This window comes from Phoca vitulina, unplaced genomic scaffold, assembly GCF_004348235.1.
Source record: "Phoca vitulina isolate PV1807 unplaced genomic scaffold, GSC_HSeal_1.0 scaffold1, whole genome shotgun sequence".
Taxonomy (NCBI): domain Eukaryota; kingdom Metazoa; phylum Chordata; class Mammalia; order Carnivora; family Phocidae; genus Phoca; species Phoca vitulina.
Genome location: NW_022589704.1, coordinates 100116296 through 100138367, shown reverse-complemented (window position 1 = coordinate 100138367; position 22072 = coordinate 100116296). Strand labels below are relative to the sequence as shown.

Below are 22072 nucleotides of genomic sequence, written 5' to 3'. Positions count from 1 at the left end.
CAGATGGCTGTGGATGGTGGAGGAGTGGAACGTCTATGGAATACCTCGACTTTTAGCCCATTGTTCCTTAGTGTTGATGATAAAAGATGAACCATGGTCAGACTGCAAATAGGATGGAAAACCAAACACACGGCGCAGGTTCATTTCAAGGGTCACGGTGGCGTGACCAGAGTCAGGTGATTTGCAACATTAATACTGAAACCTGGAAAAAACTGCCATCGGGAGTGTGGAGTCCTGAGAGGAGGTCAAAGGTCGAATGTCATCCATCTGCTGGGAGCAGGGGTGAGGGTTGGGCAGCAGTGTGTGCCATGTGGCCTCCCTCACCGCAGGACCAACGCGTCAGCTTCTGGCTGGAGTCACAAGCCTGGCGGTGGCCCTCCTCAGAGGTGGAGTTCTTGTTGTTGTGCCCGTGCATGAGGACGGACCCAGGTGGCAGTGGTGGTGGTCTGGATGGTGCGGGCTCCAGCAGGAGCTGGAGGCCAGGGGGTCTCATCGGAGAAGAGGGCATCTAGATGAGTTGCCCCGGTGGTTCAGTCAGCAGCTGATAATTGTCACAGTTCACAGTGGATAGTTTTCCAAGAGGCAGATCAAACCACTAGGCCTTTGGTGACAGCTCAGATGTCAGTAAAAATATAAGCTCCATCTGTGGGAACATTAGCCAGGGCTATGGGAATGGCCTTGAAGTTCTGCCACTGAGCAGAGTGACCGTGTCCATTTTGGGTTCTTCACAGGGAGGGAGCCTGGGGAGCTTGTGGTGGCGTAGCTCTTCCCGATGGGGGAAGAATCCGCTCTGGCACTTCATACAGGGAAGTGTAAGTAAATGTAACGTACCATTCATACATTCACATGTAAAAACAACAGTACTTTGAATTGGCCTGAAGGGCCCCCATCCACTGGGTCGTGTTAGTCTCTTTCCCACCGTGAATCCTGTCCAAACCCCTTTGGCTGAATCTGAGTACTTCTTCCCAGCACAGATCCAGGTAGGATGGTACCTGGGTGTTTGTATCCACAGAGCCATGAAAGTTTGAGTCCCGGGCACCTGGGTGGCTCAGTCGTTAAGCGTCTGCCTTCGGCTCAGGTCATGATGCCAGGGTCCTGGGATCGAGCCCCGCATCGGGCTCCCTGCTCACCGGGGAGCCTGCTTCTCCCTCTCCCTTTCCGTCTGCTTGTGTTCCCTCTCTCCTGTCTCTCTCTAAATAAAATCTTTAAAAAAAAAAAAAAAGAAAGTTTGAGTCCCTCCCCTCCCTGAAGTTCCCCGGTGTACTTGGATACGTAAAGTCTTCAGTCTCTCTTAGGGACAGGGAGAGCCCAGCCTACCCATAATCCTCCTCCTCCTTAAAGCAGATGTCAGAGTAGAGGGTGAGGGGAGGAACTGGGGGTGCACAGCAGGAGAGCAGCTCTGTGCCAGTCAGTAAGGCATGCTTTTAGTTCCAAGTGGCCTGGCTCAACTTAATGAACTTTTCAGTCACCCAAAGCTCTAGATCCTCATTGCTGACATCATTTGTTTCGGCTTTGCGGACTCCTTCACTGTTGCTGCAGCCACGTTGCCTCTCATCAGAGGGGTGGGTGATGTGCAGCATTGCTAGGGAGAGTGACTGACTGACCGACCGACTGACTGACGGACAGCCAAAGCACCACTGGACAGCTCCTTGCAGTCCTCCCCTTTGCTGCTCATCCTCTAGAATTAATTAACCCTTTCTCTTGTCCAAGCGCTTGGACAAGAGCATTTGCTGCCAGATCCCAGGGGATCTTCTTATATCCCCTAAGCCCACGAGACCTTTGCCTGATCCAAAAAGCCCTGTCTGTGGCAGCATCCATTCTTGTCAGCAACAGCTGCCAAGAACTGTGAAGAAGCTGAGATTTTGTCCTACTTGAAAGCCAACAGTCAGCCTGTCACAGTTTGCCAGACACTGGCAAAAGACATGGCACTCTGGGGTCAGAGCCAGAGGACTCTATATAGCACAGGCAGAAGCATGCATTGCATGTTTGTGTCAGTGCTTCTTGCCCCACAGATCCCCTGGGGGGAGTGGGAAGGGCCCAGCAGGATGCTGTCCACGCAGTGGGTTTGAGTCAGGCTGGAGAGCCCTGAGTTCAGGTAATCTTAATCTTTTATAAAGTGCTGCGAACAAACCTGCCCAACCTCAGCCCAGAGGGAGACACTACATTTTTTTTTTTTTTTAAAAGATTTTATTTATTTATTTGACAGAGAGACACAGTGAGAGAGGGAACACAAGCAGGGGAAGTGAGAGAGGGAGAAGCAGGCTTCCCACGGAGCAGGAAGCCCGATGCGGGGCTCGATCCCAGGACCCCGGGATCATGACCTGAGCCAAAGGCAGACGCTTAATGACTGAGCCACCCAGGCGCCCCGGAGACACTACTTTTATTATACTGGACAGCAAGCAAACCTGCCTTCTCCTCTGGAGAGAGAGGACATTTCTAGGCTGTTTGCTAGACACACACCTGGGCATAGAGCGTTCAGAACTGGAGCAGCCAGTTCCTCATAAGAGAGGCAAACGTGTGAGAGATCTGTGGAGACTTGCCTCCCAACACACGGTACAAGGATTAACGTTCTCACTGATGATTGTGAATCAAGAAAAATAGAACTTGTATTCCATATGTCATGTTTCAGAAGGAAAGTGTGTGAAGTATTCTTTCCAAAGAGTTAGGTGTCTAAGCCCTTTGGAAAACTCAACTGTCCAGGATAGTCAGTTCTCTGAGTATCTTGCCTTGTTTTGAGCAGAGAACACAAATTGTGATTTTGTGTATTTGCCCTAATTTGAGGGTCACAAAGGCAGGTCTGTGGAATTATAGGTGTTGATTTTTCAGGGGGTAATACACTCAGAGTGACTATACTCTAGTCAACAGTTTGTTGACTAGAATTGCTTATGACCCTTGCGCAGGAAAGGGCAGCTGCTAATGGCATTATGCAATGAAGTACTTACAACACTGAGAAGTGTTTGCTAGCCATCAGATTTAGCTAATATTCTAATATTTATTTTGTACATACTGTGCTATGTGAACACCTAAGGAGGAAGACTATTTTTCTTGACCTACCTAAAAAAAAAAAAAAAAAAGGTTGAGGTTAAAGACTTTAAAATCATAAGTTAATACATTGAAAATGACTTTCTCAAATGTTTATTTAATCCTCACATGGTCTTAGTCTATAAGTGTATACTTAATTTCATATTTTAAAAATTACGCTTTTAGCTTTGTGCAGTGGCAGTATCGTAGCCAATGAGGTTTATCTGAGGCGCGATTATTGCTAATTAAAAATTATGCTTTTGAAAAAATTTAAAGCCAATTCCTGTTCATTTTTCTCCATTTGTATTATAATGACCAGCTTTTACTATTTCATTGTCACTGAGATCTATTTTTATTTTTTTAATTTTTTTTTAAGATTTTATTTATTTGCGACAGAGAGCACGAAAGGGGGGTAGGGTCAGAGTGAGAAGCAGACTCCCCACTGAGCAGGTAGCCTGATGTGGGACTCTATACTGGGACTCTGGGATCATGCCCTGAGCAGTTGCTTAACCGAATGAGCCACCCAGGAGCCCCTGAGATCTATTTTTGGAATAAAGTTTTGTTCTCCCTCTAAGAGTTAAAAAACAAAAAATGCTTTTGAAACAGGCCAGAAGAGATTAACATTTCACTTTTATTTTTTTTAAAGATTTTATTTATTTATTTGACAGAGAGAGAGACAGCGAGAGCAGGAACACAAGCAGGGAGAGTGGGAGAGGGAGAAGCAGGCTTCCCGCGGAGCAGGGAGCCCGACGCAGGGCTCGATCCCAGGACCCTGGGATCGTGACCTGAGCCGAAGGCAGACGCTTAACGACTGAGCCACCCAGGCACCCAACATTTCACTTTTAGTCATAATCTTCAATGTGATGTGATTTAATTTACGAACTTCATAAATGATTCTTATGAACTTTAGAAATATAAACTTACTGGCCAAGGTTGGGTTCTCTTTAAAAGGTGAACATTTATCATTCACCTACTTAGCAGGTGCTCAGTATTTTTAAGAGTAATAAAAATAATGTTTTTTTTCCCTCTCCTCCCCAGGTCTTAAACAACTTTTTTTTTTTTGGTGAAATGACCTATTTAGATGATATTTAGCAATACATATGATTATTTACTCCACAATCAGTAAGGTGCGATTTTAGAATCATTTGCATTTCAGTGATTGTCATCTTAGCAGAATTCCTTCTTTATCCTACTTTTATACCTGATCATCTGTGCCACTTTAGTTTCCTCACATAAAGGAACAATAAACTGTCTTTCTTATCCTCTTTTTATTGATTTGTTTCAAAAAGAAGGTGAATTAACTCTTTGCCCTGTAATATTAGTTCCTAACTCTAGAGGAAAACTAGGCATTTAGTGCAATAAACATATATATTCTTTGGTTAGAACAGTACTTTTTTGAAAGTTGTACCTTTTCTTTGTGGGCAACACAAGCTTTTTTTTTAAATTTTACTTTTAAGTAATATCTACACCCAACATGGAACTTGAACTTACAACCCAGAGATCAAGAGTCGCAGGCTCTACTGAATGAGCCAGCCAGGGCCCCATATGGGTAAGACGAACTTTGAAGCAAACTTGTTATATGGCAATTTTGGCTTTATAATATTTACATTTAGGAAGCAGATACAAGTTCACAAAGATTTTTAGTTTTTCCAAAATGATTCACCCTAGGGGTCTGTTAAAATTCAAGTCCTATCCACCACTTCTCAGAAACCTGCGGGTTGCAGGAAGGAAGGTCACCCAGTACCCTCTTCTGTCTGGTGGTTATAGAATCCTCCTCCATCTTAACTGCTCAAATGTTGAGTGTTTTCGTACTGTCACAGCTTCTAATACTTAACTCATTTTGGATTCCATTCTCTTACAAAAAGGTCAAGAGCATGCTTTCTTCAAATGCTTCAAAGGCGCATGTCCTTTTTTTTGGGTAATAAAGTCAGTCTTCCTTATTTGCATATTCTGTGTGAATTTGCCTACTCATTAAAATTTATTTGTAACCCTGTATGCAAGACTCAGAGTACTTTTTTGGTTGAAATGTGCAGAACACTGAAAAATTTGAGTTAACCAATATTCACATTCCCAGCTGAGGTCAAACCAGGGGACCTTCTTGTTTCAGCTCTCATACTGTAAACAAGTGTCTGGTTTGCGCTCTGTTTAGTGCCATGCTTTTCACATTTTTGTGCTTTTTGTTGGCCATCTCACTATTTAAAATGGCCCCCACCTGGAGTGCTGAAGTGCCCAGGAAGGCTGTGATGTGCCTGAAGGAGAAAAATACATGCCTTAGATAAACTTTTTTCCAGACCTGAGTTATAGTGCTGTTGGCTGTGTGTTGAATGTTAGTAAGAAATCAGCAATATAAAATCAGGCATCTTTAAACATAAACACACATAAAACAAGGTTACATATTGGTCAGTTGATGAAAATGTTGCGACCAGATGCACCAGTGACTCATGAGAACCTAACCCTGTATTTCCCTAGGAGCAGCGGTTCAGTATTCACTAATTCAGTGTTTGCGACCACTTGATAGAACTTATCCACTGCGAATAACCAGCACTGGCTGCAGTTAGTTGTTTCATTTATCTCATTTGGGCTGATAGAGATCCGCCTAACATCAACAACTAAGTGTTCTGTGAGTATGCATATTTTGTACTTGTCATGGTAGGCTCTGAGCCTTTACATACTGTGCTCAATTTTTTCACCTCAGGAGCCCGTGCCAGCTGGTTGACAGTCCCTCCACTCAGAATTTTGCAATGAGGAGAGGGGCCAGCTTGGAATGAGAATAGCTGGGTGTTTAGGGAAGCTAGCATGCAGCTTGGCTTGGCTTTCCCTGACCCTTCCATGCTGAATTTCCATCTTTGCCGTTCATGCTGCTGGAGCCTGGGCCTTAAAAAAACAGCTCCGACCTGCCCTGTAAGGACCAGGGAATTCTAGTCCAGGAGGGGAGGCTGCTGGGCTGCATCCATTCTTGGCTCTAATGAGACACCCGCTACCTGTCGGGGACGTGGGAGCTCTCTGTGAGGAGGTTCCTACACAGATTTTCTGTTTCTTTTGTTTTTTCTTTGTTTTCAAGAGTTGAGTTTGCTTTGGATATGGTGGCTTCTTCATTATCCCAAACCAGCTGGGTAAGTATCAGCCAGAACAGGTTTTTTTTAGGCAGGGAGGTTTAAAGACCTTCCTAACTCCTAGGCACTGTCACTTTCTCTCTCTCTCTCTCTTTTTTTTTTTTTTACACCCCTCACCCCTCAGTACTGTTTCTTTTCAAATCACCACACTACATCATTTAAAATGTACACATATCCTATATTAAACCTAACATCATTATGAATAGAGTTGAGTTGCTGTTGAAATGTTATATGGTGCAGGTATTTGATTAAATGTTACTTCCGATTTTTAAAAGTTTTCATATTCTGGAGCAATAGGACTTTTCTTTAAGGTCTCAAATATTTTCTTCCTTTTTTTTTTTTTTTTAAGATTTTTTTTTTTTTTTGGAAAAGGGGGGGGAGTGTACATGGGGGCCCAGGGGAGGGGGGGTGGGGGGTGGGGCGGGGTGAGGAGGCAGAGGGAGAAGCAGACTCCCCGCGGAGCGGGGAACCCGGTGTGGGACTCGATCCCAGGACCCTGGGATCATGACCTGAGCTGAAGGCAGACGCTTAACCTTCTGAGCCACCCAGGCTCCCTAAGGTCTCAAATATTTTTATGGGAAGTGGAAAAGCTCATAGACCCGAGGTACTATGACTGCAGTGCAGGAAAGGATTCAGGTTTTCCTCAGCCCCTTAGCTGCACTCGGTTCTGCTGACGTTGTTGGGGTTCTGGTGTGCCTCAGGCCACACATGTTGCTGTATCCAAAATAAGCCGTATAGCATTCTTTCCCTCAAGGGGCTGATAAGCCAGACCCCTTCAACAGCTGTCTTCCCTGTGACATGACCAGGTGCTGTGGCCAGCCAGAGGGTCTGGTAGCTGAGCCCAGGGCAGAGGAGTTGCTGATGGCAAGGGTGTCCTGGAGCAGGTGGTCCCGACTGAGTTTTGAAGGCTGCCTGCGTGGTGAGGCAAAGAGGTGCGGGACAGAGGGAATGTGGGGAAAGCCGGGGGCGGAAGGTGTGGCCGATGCTTGGAAACTGTGGTATGTGTGGGAGACTGTGGGCTGTCTTGGCTGCTGGAGTGCTATGTGGAAGGTGGATCGTGGTGGTGACAGGTAGCATCAGAGTGGAGGGAGGGGCTGGGTACTGAGGGCCTCTGTGCCATCTCAGACAAGATTAGACTTGTCCTGGGTGTGTGACCTACTTCTGGAACCTCTGACTGTTGCATGCATTTGAGATTTATTGGTATCCCTTAACTGCATGTCCGTTGCATGACTAAGTTCCTCACCCTCTCTATCCTTGACAGTATTGATACATCAGTTCTGTATTGTTTACTTTTGTCCTGTTACCTCTTAAAAGGAAATGGCTTTGTTTTAAAAATAACTTTTTGTCCATGCAAAACACACCAGAGAAGCACAAATGTTAAGTATACAGTGAAACAGCTTAACTTAAAAACACATAATCGTTATTAAAACATCAAGCAATATTAAAAATATATAAAACAGAGAAGTCTTATATTTCTACCATTCAGAGATAGCCACTGTCAGCATTTTGGTAAATGGCACTCGATGTCTTCGTGTGCTTATGGAGATACTACATGCCTGTGGTTTTCTAGCTTGTTTTTTAGTTCACTGGTCTGTCATAGCCATCTTCCAAAATGGTACCCACGGATCCCCTGTAGTGGCTGCAGGGGATTTTATCTTATGGTAACTGTGTGACAGAGTTTACCTAAGCAGTTCTTCGTTGATGGGCATCTAGATGGATTCTAATTTTTTGTTAACTCCTAGAAGCACTTCAATGAAAAACAAGTTCCTTGAATGTACATCTTTGTGTATTTTTCTTAAAATGTTTCTATTGTGAGAAATTTTAAACATAAAAAATAGAATAGCATGACGAGGTCCTGTATATACCCAGCTTGAGCAGTTAACAATGTTCTGCCGTTTTTTCTTTTAATCTACACTCTCATACTGGTTTTTCCTCTGCCAGGGTGTTTGAAAGCAAATTATTCATACCATTTCACCTATATATACCTTACTCTTTTAAGATAAGAACTCAAAAATATAATAATATCAAATAAAGAGAATTAATATTCTTAATATCGTCATATTCTATTTTTTATATGTTTAAAATTTCTCACATTAAAAACATTTATGCAAATCAGAATCCATTTAAAATGTTGCATTGGTTGATCTCTTTAAGTCTCTTTTAATTTATAATCTTCATCCCCTTCTTTATTTCTTGTGTTATTTATTGAAGAAACCAAGTCAGGGATGCCTGGTGGCTCAGTCGGTTAAGCGTCTGCCTTCAGCTCAGGTCATGATCCCAGGGTCCTGCGATCGAGCCCTGCATCGAGCCCCGCATCAGGCTCCCTGCTCAGCGGAGAGTCAGCTTCTCTCTCTGCCTGCTGCTCCCCCTGCTCGTGCTCGTGCTCTCTCTCTGTCTCTCTCTGACAAATAAAATAAAATAAAGCAAAAAGAAACCAAGTCATTTATTGAGCAGAATTTTCTAGTCTGAACTTGGATGCTGACCTCCTCTTTTTTTTTAAAGATTTTATTTATTTATTTGACAGAGCACAAATAGGCAGAGCGGGAGGCAGAGGGAGAGGGAGAAACAGACTCCCCACTGAGCAGGGAGCCCGACATGGGGCTCGATCCCAGGACTCTGAGATCCTGACCTGAGCCGAAGGCAGCTGCTTAACTGACCGAGCCACCCCTAAAGATAGCCAATTACCTTTACCCATGTTTCTACTAAGGTATTGGTCTTTTCTTACATATTTCTGTTGTTATACCTATCAGCCTTTTTCTGGATGGTTGCTGATTTTTATTCACTTAGGAAGGCCTTTCTTACCGTAAGATTATAAAAATATGTGCCCATTTTTCTGGTGCCTCTCTTATGATTTTACAGTTAAGTGTGAATATTTGTTCCATGTATGATTTATTTTTGTATAAGGGATACAGTAAGGATCTAGCATTACTTTTCTCTGAATGTCTGACCAGTTTTTCCCAGTGCCATTTATTAAATAATCTTTTCCCCACTAATGTCAAACACCACTTTTTTTTTTAGATTTTATTTATTTTTTTGAGAGAGAGACAAACATAGAGAGAGCAGAAGTGGGGAGGAGAGGGAGAAGCAGGCTCCCCGCAGAACAAGGAGCCTAATGTGGGACTCGATCCCAGGACCCCGGGATCATGACCTGAGCCAAAGGCAGACGCTTAACCGACTGAGCCACCCAGGTGCCTTCAGACACCACTTTTATACTCAGTTCTCTAATCTTGAGTCTATTTCTGAGTTTTCTGTTGTGTTCCACTGATTTGCCAGTTTTTCCTGCTTCATTATCCAGCTTGAATTGCTACAGCTTAATTGTCCTTTAAAATTTTTATTACTGACTTTGGTGAATATATGAATCATACCAGCTTATTCATGTATACTATTATATGTCTAACTATTGCTTAATAATGTGTTGTAATAATTGGTGCTGCCTTTTTTTTTTTTATGACTTTGCTGACTAAGCTCACAAATTTATTCTTCCAGATTTTAGAAATATTTGTGACAGGTCCCCCAAGGTACCCTTTTATATTTTGATTGAGATTTTATTCAGTTTCTAGATGAATTTAGGGGAGAATTGATTTCTTTACAACTTTGAGCCTTCATAGTTAACAACATGGTCATTTCATTTATTCAAATCTTTCGTCTGTCCTTGAATATTTTTTGTTAATTTATTCCAAAGTTTTTATTGGTTTTGGCTTCTCTGTCGCTTCAGTAGGATGCCTTTTAAATTTGACCAGATTTTTTTTTTTTTTAAGTAGCTGAACCTCTGGGAAAATACCATATTTTATAATCTGTAATATTAGCTTTCTAAACTGTCTCTTCAGTATGCCTGCCTCCCTAAACTAGCAAGCTGTAGTTCTTTTTTTTCTTTTTTTAAGATTTTATTTATTTGAGAGAGAGAGAGAGTGCAAGAGAGTGAGTGGGAGTAGGGGCTAGTAGGGGGTGGGGAGAAGGGCAAAGGGAGAAGCCGCCCTCCCCACGCCCCCCACATGGGGCTGGATCCCAGGACGCTGGGATCATGACCTGAGCCAAAAGCAGACCTTTAACAGACTGAGCCACCCAGGCACCCCTACAAGCTGCAATTCCTGCCGTCCTTAGGACAAATCAGGTAATGGTTGCCTCCTGACAATAGCTATTTTTTTTTTTTTGACATGGAATGTTAGAAATTTCTTTATTCTTACTTATTTTTATTAAGCACTAGCTTAATACTGCAGAAAATTTCAAATCACCCATTCTTCCCTCCCCCACCCAAATTCTTGATAAAGAGCTCTTCAAGTGAAGACATGCTCTCTTCTCTCTTCTGTATAAAACTTTATCAAATATAGGCAAATAATTGTGTACATCTTGCTGTAAAATGCTGCCCACAGCTGTGGAAAGTGTCTGCCCAGGCTCCTTTCACTGTCCAGGTCCTGAAAGACTCTTGTTCATGAACTGTCTCTTCACAAAGCAAGTCCACCACGTGCTAGGTTTATCATTCTGAGGGTCAAAAACTTTCTCACAAAGTCTCAGTCCAGTCTCTTGTCTCAGTTGCTGTTAAGTAGGCCCTCATCACCTCATCTTCCTGTTTGTTTGCAGGTTTGGCATAAATTGCATTAAGTGGAAAACCAGGCCCTCCAGGAATGGGAAAGTTAGTGATTCCCAGCGTATACATTTCTTTTTCACCTTGGCTTTTGGAATTGCACTTTTGGAGTTTCTTTAGACACTCAGAAATGTAGAGAGTTATATATATCAAGGTTCTATCAGCTTCATTCTTAATCTCATAGTTTTTGAAGAAGACATTGGCCTTAAAGTAATAGATGGCTTCATCCACAATATCTGTATCTTTTGTCTCTCTAGGGGCAGGTCCTTTGAACTGACTTCTGATAGGCAACAGTGCCATGTTTCCAATGAGTTTGGTGTCAGGGCCCATGAGAGAAGAGTGGTAAGCCGGCATCTTGGTGGCGCCGGTGTTTCAAGCTAGATGAGGAGGTTGGGGCAGTAGCTATTATTCTTTAGTGACTGAGTACAAATTATAACAAATTTCTGATGAAGACGACAATGCATTGCTGACCAAAATTAGGTATGAACACAAATGCAAAATTTCAACTATTTAAGGATGACATTTGGGCAGCTTTTTATTAAGTGGAAGGAACAAACCTCTAATTATAAAAGTTTCACAAGCCATGTATGTGCCAGTCTGACCAGCCTCGTTAGACCATTTATATGGTTTATTTATTGCACCTGGGAATCTAGGATCTTCTCCTGCCTCCATGAGCTCTCCTTATGCCCAAACCTATTTTATCCCAAGTTGACTTGCTAAAAGTGGCTACTATTCATTAAGATTCTATTATGTGAAATCCAACTGTGTGTTACAGCGAAGAGGTGGAGTTGATTTTTAGTTAGATCTGGCATGTCTAAACTCTTTGGGGACTTGGACTACATGATAGGGCTTCCTAGCATGTGTGCCTGGATGTGTGTGTGTGTGTTTTGGAGGGCTTCTTTGTTGTTGTGGGAGCTCCATGACAGGAGGAAGAAGTGGTCATGATTTCAGCAAACCTGTAACACTGTTCTAAAATCTTTTACAGAAATCTTTTACAGTATCCCTTTTTCAAGAAGTATACTTTATCAAGTACTTCAGTATATCTTACATTGTAATTTTGTAGATGTCTGCTGAAGTGCTATTACTTGATAGATTCTAAGATCAGAATTTTGGGGGAGCATGGTAATCCAGGTTTAAGAAGAAATAATGTCATCGCTAATATTGGAAGTATCCATTCCAGTTGTTAATTTGAGGTCATTAAGTACTAAGCAAGATTATAAGGTGAGCCCTTACCTTATTTTAGAGGGGAAAAAAAATGATTAAGCTCATTAAGAACCATTCATTTAAATATAAACAATGTAAATTATAATTATAAATTTTTGTATTAAAACAGCTTGAACCTTTGCTTTTCACACATAATGTGCTATATATTCTCTCAACCTTAGTAAAATATTTGTTTAAGCATTCTATGATACAGAGATTTTCTAGGCCAAATTAGTGTGGCTTGTTTGGGTATATTATGAAATAGTCCAGACACACTAAAAGGCATAAAGAGTAATACATTATCCATGTACCTAACATCCTGCTTAAGATGTGAAATGCTACCAATATAATGGCCCATGTACTTCTCTCTAATTGCATAATCCTTCCTTTGCCTCAGAAATAACAGTTACCTCCTTTTATTTATTTATTTTTAAAAATTTTATAATTATCTCCTTTTAAACATAATAAAAGCTATGTTTTTGAACTTTAGTGTAAGTGGTGGGGTACTATGACTCTTCTGCAACTTGCTTTTTTTTTTTTTTTTCATTTGCCATACTATTTTTGAGATTCATTTATGTTGATGCATGGGTCCATTCATTTTTGCTGCTTGTACTCTTCCACTGTATGCCATAATTTCCTTATCTCTTCTGTTGACAGACATGTTGTTTCTAGTCTTTGCAATTAATTAACAGTGTTCTTCGTATGCACGTATTTCACAGATTCCCTAGGGTACCTTTGAATGAAATTGCTGGATCAAAAGATACCTGTTGGGGATGCCCACCTTCCCTGATTAAATTCTCATTGCTTTACACACTGTTCCTTGCCAACACTAGGTATTATCAGATTTTTTTTTAGTTTGTTAGTTTGGTGAGTGATAGGTCTCATCTTGAATTTCTCTGATTACTAGTGCGGTTGGACATCCTTTCTAATGTGTCATATTACAGGTATTGTTTCCTAGTATAATTGTATATTATGGCTGAAAATTATATGTAAAGTTGAAAGTACCATGAAGTAGTTACTACTAGATAGAAATATACCATAATTGTATCTTTAGAACATGGGCAACTTTGCAGATTTTTTGGGAGGAAATAATTTGGCATGATTTTCCAATAGCATATTAGAGCATGGACTTGGGAATTAACTGATGCTTGAAACCTGGCTGCATTGTTTTTTGTTTGTTTGTTTTTTGTTTTTAAGAGGGGAAGGGAGGGGCAGAGGAGGAGGGAGAGAGATTTATCATTTTGTGCCAATCAGGACATTAGTGACTATGACAAAGCTGTCTAGGGTCACAGTGGATAGGTGGGAGTAACCTTGGGACCCTTGTGGGTGCCTGGGCTCTGGCCTAGGTTTGGGGACTGTCAGTAACCATACGATGTGGGAGAGATGGCTGGGTGCCCTGGAGCTCATGGTGGAAATGCAGGCTTGTAGATTATTATGAGTTTATGTTATTTAGACTGTTCTCATGTCCCTTACCACAGGAATTTCTCCACATGGCTTCCAAAGAAGTGACCATTACAGTTCGCCTCATTCGTTCATTTGAGCATCGCAATTTCCAGCCTATAGTATATCATGGAGTTAATTTGGACCAAACTACAAAGGAATTTATAGTATTTCTAAAGCAAGGTATGAGATGTCTTAGTCATTTTGCTTTATTAGTATTTTGAAAAAATAGTTGACTATTACATGGATGGTAATCTTTTAAAAATACTTTGAAAGATATTAATCTAGGTTCTCAGACAGGTACTAGGTCACCTCCTGTTCTGTTCCTTGGCATCAGCCTGAAGTACCTTCCCGAGGCTCATTTAGCACTGTGTGTGCCACCTCAGGAATTATTACCCTCATGTTTGGCTTCTACCTTTTTTCCCTCCTTTTTAAATTTTTAATTTTTTATTATTTATTTTTTAATTTTTTGAAAGATTTTATTTATTTGAGAGAGTGAGAGCATGAGCGGGGGGGAAGGGGCAGAGGAGAAGCAGGTTCCCCACTGAGCAGGGAACCCAACATGGGACTCGATCCCAGGACTCTGGGATCATGACCTGAGCCTAAGGCAGATGTTTAACCATCTGAGCCACCCAGGCGCCCACTTTTTTTTTAATTAAAAAAAAATTAAGATCTAGGTTTTCTTATAATGGGTTTTTGTATTTGGAGGTTGATTAACAAGGGAATGCAATGTAGCTAATTGTGTCACCTGGCTGAGCACACAGAGGGCCTCATGGGGAGCAAGCTAGGAAGGTGGCAGGCCTCTGCCCAGCCAGAGAATCATGAGAGCTGCTGGTCACTGAGATCACAGAAATGACAGCCAGACCAACTGCTGCTATTTTATCATTTCGAGCTTAAAATTCAATAGGTATGAAGTGAGCAAAGGCTTTCTTTTTCCCCAAAGATTTTATTTATTTATTTGTCAGAGAACGAGAGAGAGCGAGCGCACAAGCAGGGGGAGCAGCAGACTGAGGGAAAAGCAGGCTCCCAATGTGGGACTCGATCCCAGGACCCTGGGATCATTACCTGAGCCAAAGGCAGACACTTAACTGACTGAACCACCCAAGTGTCCCAAGTGAAGGCTTTTGATAGGACCTCGATGGGTTTCTAACCCCCGTTTTTTTTTTTTCCCCAAAGATTATTTATTTATTTGTCTTACAGAGAGAGGGGGAACACAAGCAGGGGAGTGGGAGAAGCAGGCTCCCTGCGGAGCAGGGGGAGCCCGATGTGGGGCTCGGTCCCAGGACCCTGGGATCATGACCTGAGCCGAAGGCAGCCGCTTAACCAACTGAGCCACCCAGGCGCCCTCTAACCCCTGTTTTTAATTATTGAAGTGTTCCAATTGTCAACATTTGATAAAACATCTAGAATGAGCTTTGGTTATTTTAATTGAAATGTAATTTACATATGGTGTACAGATTATAGTTTCATGAGTTTTGACAAATATATTGCTTTATAGCCATCTTAATTTTTTTTTTTTTTACTTTGACATACTTTTAGACATAGAAAAGTTGCAAAAATAGGACAAAGAATTCCAACTTTGGGTAGTTTTACTGCTCAGTATTACCTGAGTAGGGAGTAGGCAAGGTAGGCGACCTATACAGAACACAGACCGCTCAGTCTCCCTTGTAGTGACTGTTAAAAGATTTCCTAAGGAGAACATCATTACTCCTTATAGTAACTGTAGGCTGACATATGGAGCATATGTTGTTATTGCTGTGTTCTTAATTGTTAGGGGGAAATTGAGAGTTGGTACTAAGATATTGCCAATTACAGAGTGTCTTGCTTTTGAAAAGATAACACCAGAAGCATATTTGGATTTTGAAATAAAAACAAATCCCTATATTTCTTATTTTGAAATCTTTATGCGTATTATGGATTACAGTGTTTCTTAGTATTGTCATAGTAAGTGCTATGATGTTCTTGGTACAGTGCAGGATAAGTTCTTCTCAAAGTCCTTGAGAATGAGGTATAATCTTCAGGTTGCTGCAGTGGTGGGGGAAAATGTGCTGTCCCCCCCCCCCCCCCCCCCTGACCTCACCCCACCCCGGGTCACTATGCTCTTCTCTTCCCAGATGCCATTGGTGCCTTCCCCATCAGAGTAGTAGTACGGATCACAGCTAGATGCTCAGCCCTGCCTGTCCACATCTTTCACCTGTGTTAGTAATAACATAACTGCTTCTTATTTTAATTGTACATGTGGCAAATGTGTCCCACTGACTAAAGGGTGAACTTTTGGGGTGCGGGTTCTTTTGAGTTGTGGGCTCTGTGCCCAAGCCTATCCGATTGGAGGCACTGTGGAACTTCTCTGAAAGGGTGGTGGGCCACATATCTACCTTTTATAATTTTGTACATAACAAAGACCAAAGAGTTTATTTCTGGGGAATTTTTCAAGTTAATGAGCAAAGCAGGGGAAGTGTTAGAGGGAGAGGGAGAAGCAGACTCCCTGCTGAGCACGGAACCCGATGTGAGACTCCATCCCAGGGCTCTGGGATCATGACATGAGCTGAAGGCAGACGCTTAACCAGCTGAGCCACCCAGGTGCCCCTTATTTCATCCTTCTAAAGTAGGAACTGTTTTATCCCATTTTATAGGTGAAGAAGCTAAGGAACAGAGAGGGTAAGAAACTTGCCTGAGGTTACATGGCTAATAAAAGGCAAAGCTGCAATTCAACCCAGGCAGTTTAACTATACGTGTACTATTTTATTTATTTATTTAAAGATTTTATTTATTCATTTGACAGAGAGAGACGCAGTGAGAGAGGGAACACAAGCAGGGGGAGTGGGAGAGGGAGAAGCAGGCTTCCCGTGGAGCAGGGAGCCTGATGCGGGGCTCGATCCCAGGACCCTGGGATCATGACCTGAGCCGAAGGCAGACGCTTAACGACTGAGCCACCCAGGTGCCCCAACATTTAAAAAAATTTTTTTAAATTTAAATTCAGTTAGGGCGCCTGGGTGGCTCAGTTGGTTAAGCGACTGCCTTCGGCTCAGGTCATGATCCCGGAGTCCTGGGATCGAGTCCCACATCGGGCTCCCGGCTCAGCGGGGAGCCTGCTTCTCCCTCTGACCCTATCCCCTCTCATGCTGTTTCTCTCTCTCTGTCAAATAAATAAATAAACAAAATCTTAAAATAAATAAATAAATAAATAAATTCAGTTAATTAACATATAGTGTATTACTAGTTTCAGGGGTAGAGTTTAGTGATTCATCAGTTGCATATAACACCCAGTGCTCATTTCATCAAATGCCCTCCTTAATGCCCATCACCCACCTCCTCTCCAGCAACTCTTAGTTTGTTTCCTATAGTTAAGAGTCTCTTATGGTTTGTCTCCTTCTCTGTTTTTATCTTATTTTATTTTTCCTTCCTTTCCCCTAGGTTCATTTGTTTTGTTTCTTAAATTCCACATATGCATGAAATCATATGGTATTTATCTTTCTCTGACTGACTTTGCTTAGCATATGTACTCTTTTTTTAAAATTTAGATTCAATTAGGCAACATATAGTACATCCTGAGTTTCAGATGTAGTGTTCAATAATTCATCAGTTGCATATAACACCCAGTGCTCATCACATCACGCACCCTCCTTAATGCCCATCACCCGGTTACCCCATCCTCCCACCCCCGCCCCTCCAGTAGCATATATTCTCTTACACACCACACTAAGTTGCCTTTCTTCTGATCTACTGCCTCACTTGTGAAGTGGGATCTCCAAGGTAAATGGATTCACTGTGTCTAGAGTCTTTGCACTGAGTTCCCCTTGCTCTAGTGTTTTGAACCCTGAAAGCTAGAAGAGTGGTTTGACACTGTGGCATAGTGAATTTTGCATATAGCCAGAAATGGTCATTGTGATGAATGATCTTTTGGGGGGAGGGGTTATTTTAGATGCCTTGTTGCCTTTCTAACCGTTCACCTTTTGCCATCCTTAATCTAGCTAGTCTCCTTTCATAACTGTCTGTTTTTCCCTCAGCAAAGGAACTTTGGTTAAACTGGATTCATACTTATTGAGAATCAGTTTCCCAACATCATGCTATTAAAACCTAAAGTTGTGTAAATATAATAAATATAAATACATCTATTTATAACTATAAATATAAATATAAAAGATTATATTTATGTATAAGTATGTAAATATAATAAAATAAACCTGTTATTAACATATGGGGAATGGATGTTAATCAGATATTCTGATCACAGACGTACCCTGTATACTACCTTACATAGATGACTAATTTTCTAGATTCAGAGTAGTGTACAAACCAATTATCTAGATAATAGAAGACATTTTAATTATTCTTTGATTTGGAAGCTTTTAAATATTTTGTAATACTTCAGGTCTTGATTCTGAATGTAAAATCAGTCCGCCCAGGAAACAGAAAAAAGCTGTAGAGGATTTGCCCAACCTTCTAGTTCAGAGCTGCTTCCCTAGCCCTCCTTACTCCTGGTGGTATGTTACTCTGTAAAGCAGCTGTTCCACTGGGTGAATACTAGGAGAGTTAGTTTCTTTGTATGTTTCTTTGTATCTGATGCTCCTGTCCACATTTTCCCATTACTAATGTCTTACCTTAGTCTGCTACATTTATTGCAAGGAATGAGCCAATATTGAGGCATCATTAACTAGTCTATGGTTTCTTCTGGTTTCCATAGTTTTTTTTTTTTTTTTAAGATTTTATTTATTCATTTGAGACACAGAGATACAGAGAGAGAGAGAAAGCATGAGCAGGGAGAGAGGCAGAGAGAGAGGGAGAAGCAGGCTCCTCACTGAGCCAGGAGCCCGATATGGGGCTTGATCCCAGGACCCTGGGATCATGACCTGAGCCGAAGGCAGACACTTAACCATCTGAGCCACCTAGGCGCCCCTGGTTTCCGTAGTTTTTACCTAGTACCTTTATTCTGTTCCAGGATCTCTTCTAGAATTGCACACTACATTTAGTTGTCATGTCTCCCTAGGTTCCTCTGGGCCATATGGGTTCCTCAAATCATCTTTCCTGCTTGATGGCTTTCACGGTTTTGAGGGCACTGGTCAAGCCTATTGTAGGACAGCCCTCTAGTGGAATTTGCCTGCTACATTTCTCGTGATTAAACTGGGGTTATGGGTTTTTGAGAGGAAGGCCATGAAGGTGAAGTGTCACTTTTATCCTGTCATATCGGGGACATGTACTTTCTACATGATTATGATCATTGCCGTTAGATCACCCGGCTGTGGTAGTGTTAGGCTTCTCCACTGTAAAGTTAGTCTTCTCTCTCTTCATCTTGTACTCTTTGGAAGGCAGTCGCTGTGCACAGCTCACACACAGTTCAAGAATGGGGAGTTCCGTTCCCCCTCCTTTACGGGGTAATACCTACATCATTTATTTGGAATTCTTCTGCAGGGGAGATTTTGTTTTGTTGTGCAAACTCTTCTGGCTCTGGCCACTGGGGACCTTGAGTTGTCTTCTGTGCCCCTTCTGTCTGTGTGTGTGTGTTGGGTACTTTCTCACTTTCTGGTGCTATAAGATGCTTCAGGCTCGTCGTGTTTATATCCTGCCCCAGTCCCAGAATCAGCCATTTCTCAAAGGAGCCCCGGTTCCTGAGAGCCAGATCTGGGTGCTAGCTGTGCTCACTACTCCTAGGGTATTGTTCTTTAAAGCTCTCTCAGCTGAAAGAGCAAAGAAATAGATCACCCTGTGTATACACCTATCTATGAGTATTTTCATGTCACCATCTGTATCTATATGTTAAACATGAGTCCTTCCTGATGTTTTCCAATCCATTCCAACACGTATCCTTCTGGCTTCCTCCCCTTGTGTATTTATATTCCTACTCTAAGTGAGAAGTCTGGCTCCCATCATCTGCCATCCATTTACTTAATTTTTTAATTCCAGTATACAGAGTCATTAATCTGTACCCTCTGGGAAGCAACTTGATATTAACTAGAAGTCAGCGCTTTGGCGCAGTTCCTTTTGCCTTAGATTAAAAAAATGTCTTCATTGCCACAGTTACTGAAGTCAGCAGCTTTTCCTCCACTGCCCTCAGGAAGGTTGTTTCATACATTTGCAATACATCTAGATTCTCTCGTCACCGTCTGCATTCTCGTCCTCCTGAATGGTGGTGTTTTTCTTTTCTTTTTTTTTTTACTTTGCATACATTGAAGTTCACTCTTTGTGCTGTAAAGTTCTGTGGGTTTCAACAAATGAGTAATGTGTCACATTACACATACAGAATAGTTTCACTGCCATAAAAATCCTCCATACTTCACCTCTTCATCCTCCCCTGCAAGCCCCAGGCAACCGCTCATCTCTTTACTGTCTGTAGTTTTGCTTTTTCCGGGATATCATGTGCTTGGATTTGCACAATATGTAGCCTTTGCAGACTGGTTTCTCTCACTTAGAAACTTGTATTTAGGGTTCCACTGTATCTTTTCTTCTTCTTTTTTTTTTTTTAAAGATTTTATTTATTAGAGAGAGATAGCAAGAGCAGGAACACAAGCAGGGGGAGTGGGAGAGGGAGAAGCAGGCTTCCCGCCAAGCAGGAAGCCTGATGTGGGGCTCGATCCCAGGACTCTGGGATCATGACCTGAGCTGAAGGCAGATGCTTAACGACTGAGCCACCCAGGCGCCCCTCCACTGTATCTTTTCATGGCACATCCTGTCTTCTTAGTTTCCTTTAATCTGGAACAGCCCCCCAACTTTTGTCTGTCATTGTATTGATTTTTTTTTTTTTTTTTAAATCCAGGTCCATGTTCTTATAGACTGTCCTAAAATCTGGATTTATTTGATTGTTTTCTTGTGATTAGATTCAGGCTAAACATTTTTGGCCAGATTATTCTGTAGGTTGCAGGTCAACGAGCTGTGACAAGCTAAGACTGACCTGCGACCTGTTTCTATAAATGAGGTTTCTTGGATCACAGCCACAGTTGTGACCCAGACTGTATGTCACACAAAACCTAAAATGTTGATTAGCACGCCTCTACATAAATAGTTTGCTGAAATCGATGGAGGTGATTCCTTACTGTTGCATCACATCGGGAAGTGCCTGATGTTGCTTTGCCCTGTTATTTGTCATACAAATTTCTGTCATTTGGTTAAGGCACTGTCTACCGGATTTCTCTGTTGTAAAAGTATCTTTCTGATTAATAAGTAGTGTATGGAGTGATAAACATTGAGACCATTCACATATCAGGTTTCCGGGAGTTTTAGTATCTCTCGATGATCCTTACTTGAATCATTGATGTTTACAAAACTCAGGATTCTTCTTCCTCTGTGAGTCCTTCTACGTTTATTGTTTCGCCTTCTGCTGTAAAGAAGCAGTCCTCCGATGCCCCTCTTTTTTAGAAGGGAACACAGGGTAATTTTGCAGCAGCAAAGTCACAGCGCATTATCACCTTACCACAAAGGGACTCTTCCGTCAATGTTGTGTTGAGGCAATGTTCTCTTGTTTGTACTATAAAATATACTGTAGATTCTTTAGTTTAAATATTTAACTCTATAAACTTAAGACACAAACTAACACTCTATTCTCTGTGGCTGTGACCTATGGAATGAGAGTATAACAATAAAGGGGATATGTTACGTGAGGGGCAGTCAGTGGTTATCTCTAGGAAGGGGGGTATAAGGGGACTAGGGAAAGACAGAAGGTTTCCACTGTATCATGTTGTTTTATTTAATAAAAAATAGTAAAGTGTCTGAAGCAGTCATGACAATATAGTAAATGTGGTTGGTGGGTTAAATGAATTTTGTTCTAATCACCACACTTTTTTTTAAAATTTAGTTTTTAGAGAGAGCGAGAGAGCGAGCAAGCAGGGGGGCTGGGGGCCGAAGGAGAGGGAGAGAATCTTAAGCAGGCTCTGCATGTGCCCAGTGTGGAGCCTGACACGGGGCTCGATCCCATGACCCTGAAATCACAACCTGAGCCTAAACCAAGAGTCGGAAGTTTAACTGACTGAGCCACCCAGGTGCCCCTATTCTCCACACTTTTTATGTTTAGTTATTTCATAATTAAAGTGAAAAGCATCTTGATAGATCTTAACCTTGGAATCTTACTATAATATCAGACAAGACCCCTTATTAGGTTATAATGTTGGCACATTGTTCTGATTAATGGTGGGTATTGGTATTCTTGCTCATACAGATTAGTCATTAAATTAGTCAATTTCTTTTTTTTCCTGTAGGTGTTCGTGCTTTCCTAAAAGTCTTTAAATGTAGAGCTAGCATCTAAAAATAAGTTACAAATTGTATCCCTTCTATTTTTAGAGGCTTTACTATGAGGTAAAGAATTATTTTATTGCCCATCAATATTTTAATAATGTTCAAAACTTTATTGATCTTTACATTGAAATGTGATTTAACATTTCAGACTTTTTCTTTTAAAGATTTTTATTTATTTATTCATGAGAGACATAGAGAGAAAGAGAGAGAGAGGCAGAGGCAGAGGGAGAAACAGGCTCCCCACTGAGCAGGGAGCCCGATGCAGGACTCAATCCCAGGACCCTGGGATCATGACTTGAGCCGAAGGCAAACGCTTAACCATCTGAGCCACCCAGGCGCCCAACATTTCAGACTTTTTTTGTGGCATCCTAACTGCCAGCAGTATATTTATTAAATTGCCTTATTTTACTAATTAATTTTTCTATGGATGCCTTTTATGGTGACCTAAATGAACGAGTAAAGTTAGTGGTTACCTTTTTGTGAACTTTGC

The 22072-nt window shown here is 41.7% G+C and overlaps 1 protein-coding gene and 2 pseudogenes across 6 annotated transcripts in view; 2 read left to right on the top strand and 1 right to left on the bottom strand.

The window, feature by feature from the left end:
* Positions 1 to 22072, top strand: part of CUNH2orf76 (chromosome unknown C2orf76 homolog) — a 240316-nt gene that overhangs the window by 11524 nt on the left and 206720 nt on the right. For all 6 annotated transcript variants that reach the window (XM_032412020.1, XM_032412002.1, XM_032412010.1 and 3 more), the window contains exon 2: positions 13398 to 13542. In XM_032412020.1, coding sequence (XP_032267911.1) covers positions 13398 to 13542 — 145 coding nt within the window. The remainder of the gene's footprint in view (positions 1 to 13397; positions 13543 to 22072) is intronic.
* LOC116638398 lies at positions 3206 to 3333 on the top strand (annotated as a pseudogene).
* LOC116636847 lies at positions 10496 to 11154 on the bottom strand (annotated as a pseudogene).